Raw genomic sequence first — 6,401 nt, forward strand, 5'->3', positions numbered from 1 at the left:
GGACAGACAGATCTGCCAGTTTCAATTTCCTCCACATTCATGCTTTAAAAAAAGTTATTTGCCTCTTCTTTTGGGAGAAATTGGCTGCTTTTGGTTAATATTTTTTTCATTCATCTGCACCAGTCGAATTTAATAGATACAGGCATTCCCAATATAGAGAGGTCTATGTACTAGCTCTTAGTCATACAGATATGACTAAGAGAAAGTTGGTAAACAAAAAGAGAAAGGAATCTTAATTCTGTTCTGGAAACATTTCTGAATACCCTGGAATTCAAACTCAAAATTTTAAGAGCTACTCATTCAAAGCCTCGGTGGATCTCTAACTAATCTTGTTCTCCAAAGATGTAACAAGCTATTTCAACTTTTTTTTCTCTTCCTGCTGTTGGAAAGTGTTTGAAAACTATGCAGTTTTTCAGAAACTATTTATAATTCAGGACATCTTTTATATATAGACATCTTCTGTTCTGGCCAGAAAATGTGTTTTCAAGACTTCTTCCTGAAAACCTAGATTTCTGTATCCAAATCCCCCAATGTGGGGTTTGTCATACAAAAAAAAAAAAACACCCAATTTTGGTGGGTCATAATTATGAGGAAATTTTCATCAGGGTTTTCCAACACTTGGAAATCCCCTTTCAACCATTGGTTAAATATTTTGGAATATTTTCCTTTCCGTAGTATTTTAACTGCCACTAGAGAACATCTATTAAACCAGTAAAGCTTCCCAATAATTATGTATATTTCACCAAATATCAACAGAAGGGGCCAAAAGAAAATGAGGAAGGTTATGATACTTGGTATGTTATTAAAACACCCCTGATTTTACAAAGATAATAAGATTGCATCCCATTATGCACCCAGGGCAATAGTGTTGAATGTATGTAGGTGGGCAAATTGGACAGTATTGTCTGCTCTCTTTCTCTCTGATTTAAAACAGTTAACGCATAACTTATGGACAGAAATAATACACATTAACTAATTTCCCAGTGGTTCCTGAAAATACATGTGTGATTGCATCTCAAAATTCTTTTCCCAGCAAAACTGAAACGAATTGACCTAACAAGCAACTTTATTTCCTCGGTGGATGAAGATTCTTTCCGCCTTCTGCCTTCCTTACAAGAGCTTGTCCTCCCAGAAAACAAATTGACTTCCTTGCCTGAGTTGCCCAAAACCCTTGTACAACTGGATGCCAGGTTTAACATGATCCAGAGTTCAGGCATTCAACCTGAAGCCTTCAAGGTGAACATCCTTCCTTTTTCAAACATCTAGAGCAGAGCTTTCTAAACTGTGTATTGCAACACCTTAGTGTGTCGGTTGTAGTGTGCAGGTGTAACAAGAAACCTCTGAGTCTATGCAAAATGAGCAATAAATCACAATTTAAGAATATATAAATGAAAGGTTTTCATGAGCTATGTTGTGTCACCATACAATTTGTTATGACAATTTACTCATGTGTCCGTATCTCTTATAAATAATTGGTTTAACATCTGACTTGCCAGTAAAACGAAACTATTGTGTTGCGAAATGATGCATATTCAAAAAGTATATCAATAACATGAAATGTTTGAAAAGCTCTGATCTAGATATTAAGATCTGTCACTCTGTTTGGTTGATTCCTTATTACTGTGTAATGTATGTATTTCAAGACCAAGTCTTGTAATAGTCATTAGAATATTTCACTAATGATGATGATTAATGTTTCTTCCAGTTCAGAACTCAACATAGCTTACAACAGATTAAAAAAGCATATAGTAAGACCCTCAAATTCATGGGGGATACACTTCCGACCAGACCGAAATTATGTGAAACAATGAAAACATCTGAATGCCATTAAATTACCTAAAGATATCCTCTCTAGGAATTAGCAAGGTCCAACTATAGCAATTTTATGGTAAATTCCATGGGACATATAATAATAACAGCAATGAAAACATATAATAATAATAATAATAATAATAATAATAATAATAATAATCGTCATCATCATCCAGCATATATATCTCATTTGCTGTGACATACTGTGTTTTTGTGTCAGTAAAATAATAATAATAATAAGAAGAATAAGAATAAGAATAAGAATAAGAATAATAAATTCTTACCTGCCTCTCCTTACAGCTCAAGGCAGGTTACAACATTGCTAGAACATAGAATCAAAACATAAAATCATTTTAAAACATTCTGTAAAATGCACATATTTAAAACTTATTTCCACAAAATACATATGAAAATACACCAAACAAAAGTTAGACATAGAGTGGAAGTTTAAAATTCATCATTAAAATTGTCTGGGTAGGTCTGCCGGAAGAGATAGGTCTTCAATATGTCTTAAATTCTGACAGCCGATCTAGCTGTTGGAGCTCTACCAGCAGGTTATTCCACAGTCGTGGGGCAGCTGATGAAAAGGTGCTTTGGGTGGTGGTTGACAATTGGGTTCTGACAGGCTGGAGAAGATGCCTGCCCCCCGAGGGGCAGATTATATGGGAGAAGGTGATCCTGTAGGTAATCTAGATACAAACCATGTAGGACTTTAAAAGTCAATATCAACACTTTGTACTTTGCCTGGAAACTCATTGGCAGCCAGTGGAATTACTTTAGGACACTAACAGGGCTCCTCCTGCCCTCAGTTTGAAAGCTATCACAATGAAACTTGCTACAAGTGTAGCACACATTTACCACTCACCCTCTGATTTGGGGGATTTTTAAAAGGTTTTTATGAACAACACTTTTTTAAACCTACAAGAGCTATCTACTTGAATTTTCTATACAATTATACAACACAACCAGGGGACCATTTTCCCCAAGTTTCAGAAAGATTTGCACTTCCACTGATTTTTAGGGATCTTTAATCAACATAAACTTACTGCCTCTCAACTTTGCCTACCTCACAGGGTTGATTCAACTTCCAACAATTCCCCTTTATCTTGAAATTTCTTTAGAGAATGAACATGGTTTTCCTCCACCAAAACTTTCAGGGAGGAGAATGATGCACAAGGTGGTAAGCAGAATTTTTGGCAATGTAGTTTGGGAAGACAAAGACGTCTGTGGCAGAGAATTCTAAAGGCCCCACCTTAAACTACATTTCCCAGAATTCTGCTTGCTTCAGAATACCAGGGCTGCCCAAATTAAAGCTTCAAAGTAATGATCTCTCCCTGTCTCTCTCTGAGCTGGCCATGTGCTGGGGGGCGGGGGGGCTTCTTCCTTGCCTGGCCATCCAGCTAGGCATCCCTCCCTCCCATTCAGGATCCCCTCACCACCCCGTTTGGTGAAGGAACATGAAGGTCCTTTGGGGGAACAAAACCCAGCCCTTTTGTGGGCAGAGGCATACCCGCGACAGAGACCTGGATCCACTTACAAAATTTGCATAACTCTTCCGAAAAATCATAGGTCAGTGTTTTGGATCTTAAGTTTTTTGTGTCGGTGCCACTTGCGGTTTGAAAATTGTGTCATATGTACAGATCTTACAAAATAGATTCGACATAGGATGTGCAAATGATTTTTTGCACAGCCCTATAAGAAGCATTATGATCCAAGATCTAAAGACAAGTCATCAGAAGTCTAACAAGACTACTACTTATACTTTTCATACCATACTGTTGAGACACTACAACCCAGAGCCTCATTTGTGTGAGAGTTATCATTTCTAGGCTTTCACAAAACATCATTTGGGTTTTTTGTCTTTTCTTTCCTTTTGCTATAGAAAAATTAACCATGAGAAATGAAATTAGCCATTTGAAATTAACTGGGAATGAAATTGCTCACTGATAATGATGAACACTCTCAGCAGCTTCTCTTGTGGTACCTGTTTTAACTAGATTTCATTATGCTAGGCAAAATCAAGCCAAGTTCCTTTGAAACATGAATGGTTGCATTAAAAATTTAAGGAAGCCTGACTTGAAAGTGAAAGGAAGCAAAGCACTGGCTGTTTTTTCCTTCTGTTTCCAGGATTTGAAAAAGCTGCAATTTCTTCATCTGTCTGATAATAAATTGGACTATATTCCAGTGCCCCTGCCTGAAGGACTGAGGTCTTTGCATCTGCAGGTGAGTGAGATGGTGATACTGACCCTTAAACGACAGAAATTGGACACCCCCCACTAAAAGATGGATTCATAAAAGAGCCCTTTTCAGACATTTCCTTTTGGAATATTATTAAAGAGAAAGAATTGAGCTGTTAGATAACGTGAGGTACAATGGTGGTTCGTGTCAGTTCTTGCATTTGTACTTAGTTGGGGGTTTGCTCCTGTTCCACAAAGCTACTTTAAGTCTCCTTCAGGAGAGATAAAGCAGGGTATAAATAATAATATTTTTATTATTATTATTATTATTATTATTATTAATTATTATTTCCTATACTCTGTTTCCAAATTTTAGGTCTTTTCTCTCTGTAGCAGCCTGATACTAGCACTTGCCAAATTACCCATTTGAACTGCAACTCCAGAATTCCCTAACTAGCATGACTTTAATGCTGGAAGTTGAAAGTATTTGATGTATACATTTAGGACCTTTGATATCTCTTATAAACTGCTCTTGGAAAGTCCAATGTGGATTCATCTTATTAAAGCAGAAGAGTCACTAGCTGTCTCTCTGCTACATTCAATTAGACATGGAGGAATTAAAAGCACAAACAATGTCCTACGTTATATGATCAGACATGGATGGAAGGTCCCGTTAGTTAGCCTTCCAAGCTCAGACTAAGTTTTGAGACTTATCTTCTGGAAAAAAAATAAAGAGAAGCCTTCTGCACCCTCTTAGCCCTACTTCAAGTTGTGAATCAACAAGCCAGATTCAAACATTTGTTGAAATATTCTGCTTTAACTTTGAAGCTCCCTGTTGTCTGAAATGGAGGTGCAGAAGAGATTGCCAGATGTTGCTGATCTTGTTGATTGTCCCAACACTGGAGGATCTGCTATTAAAAGCTTATCTATTTTAAAGCAGGTTGGGAAGCATGAGGTGGTAAGCCAGCACCAAAGTCTTATCATTCTATAATGCTTCTATCAAACTCTGCATATGGCTTTTCTTTGCAATGAAAGGTGTGAGAAAGGTAGATGAAATTGCCAACATCATATAGAAGATAAACATGTGGAGGAACAAAGTTTAAGGAACAAAGGGGGCACATCTGCTCTCTAGATCAGAGGTGGAGAACTTCGTTACAGCCCAGAGTCAATTTTTCTCTTACCAGACCCCAAACTGCTTAAAAAGGGAAACTCAAGTGCCCAGAGGTCCACTCCCGCTTTTTTAATGTGAGCTGGGATGAAGGTGGTCTGTAAAACCTTACATTCCCAGGAAGATATGTATGTATGTGTGGATAATTGTACACATTAAAATCTGGTTAGGTAGCGCATCAAGAATTGCAAAAACCACAGAGACCCCACTCCTGCCCATGGTGCTGCATGTGGCCCACTGGGTGCACTTTGCTCAATCCTCTTCATAAGCCTCCCTCCAAACATCAAACCCACCATTGTCAATACAAGAAATACAGCCCTTCTGAGGGGAACATACTTAATGAAAGAGGATATAGGAAGGAACAGTCCTGATGTACAGTCCCTTGGCTCATTCAATCTTTTTCGCCCATTGGTTTGTACATACTTGTGGCAGGTTTGGCCCTGAATGCTAGGTCTGAGCATTGTTATGCTTGTTTTGATTTGTTGGGAATAATCTTCTCCCCTTTTCTTTCCCTGCCTAGAACAATCATATCCAGACTCTGCATGAAGACACATTCTGTGATGGCCAAGACCACAGCCATATCCACAGAGCCTTAGAAGACATCCGTTTGGACGGCAATCCCATCAACCTTAGCCTCTTTCCCAATGCTTATTTCTGTCTGCCTCGCCTGCCTACAGGCCGCTTCTACTGAAGTAAGGCCAAGGCAGGAAGCTTAGCAGATAGATTGCAACCAAAGCCACAGAAAGAGCCATTGACATTCATTTTCCTGCCAGGCAGATGTTGATGCTATTGAATTGATTTTTGGCCCCTTTCTCTTTTCTCACTTTCCCACCTTAGCCTCCTTCATGTAGGAATATCTAGGACTAGGATACATAAACACCACCAATCCTTCTTCAAACAAAAAATGGACAAAAATAAAGATAGTGCAAATTAAATAAAATGTCAGATGGAAGCATTCACTCTATGGTTTTTTTCTCAAAATCCTAATGTGTCTATCAAGATACTTGCCATACATTAATAAAGGTTCTTTACAATGGATCTATCCTTACTATAGGATGAACACCCCTTATCCAGAATTCCAAAATCTGTAATACTCCAAAATCACCTACATTAATGGGTTGAGATAGAGACCCCTTTGCTTTCTGATTTGGTATACCTAAATTTGGCTCCATGTACAATGTTCTTTAAAATATTCTATGCAATTATATGTGCAAATACAGAGAGTCCAAAACCTGGGGGGTGGG

At 38.1% G+C, this 6,401-nt stretch overlaps 1 protein-coding gene across 4 annotated transcripts in view; it reads left to right on the forward strand.

Moving 5' to 3' along the window:
- The window catches only part of OPTC (opticin), a 30,921-nt gene extending 24,809 nt beyond the window's left edge, over positions 1–6,112 (forward strand). For all 4 annotated transcript variants that reach the window (XM_067467057.1, XM_060773032.2, XM_060773033.2 and 1 more), the window contains 3 exons: positions 1,034–1,236; positions 3,940–4,035; positions 5,678–6,112. In XM_067467057.1, coding sequence (XP_067323158.1) covers positions 1,034–1,236; positions 3,940–4,035; positions 5,678–5,848 — 470 coding nt within the window. In that variant the 3' untranslated portion in view covers positions 5,849–6,112. The remainder of the gene's footprint in view (positions 1–1,033; positions 1,237–3,939; positions 4,036–5,677) is intronic.
- Positions 6,113–6,401: the final 289 nt, after the last annotated feature.

This window comes from Anolis sagrei, chromosome 4 (assembly GCF_037176765.1).
Source record: "Anolis sagrei isolate rAnoSag1 chromosome 4, rAnoSag1.mat, whole genome shotgun sequence".
In the NCBI taxonomy this organism is placed as follows: Eukaryota; Metazoa; Chordata; class Lepidosauria; order Squamata; family Dactyloidae; genus Anolis; species Anolis sagrei.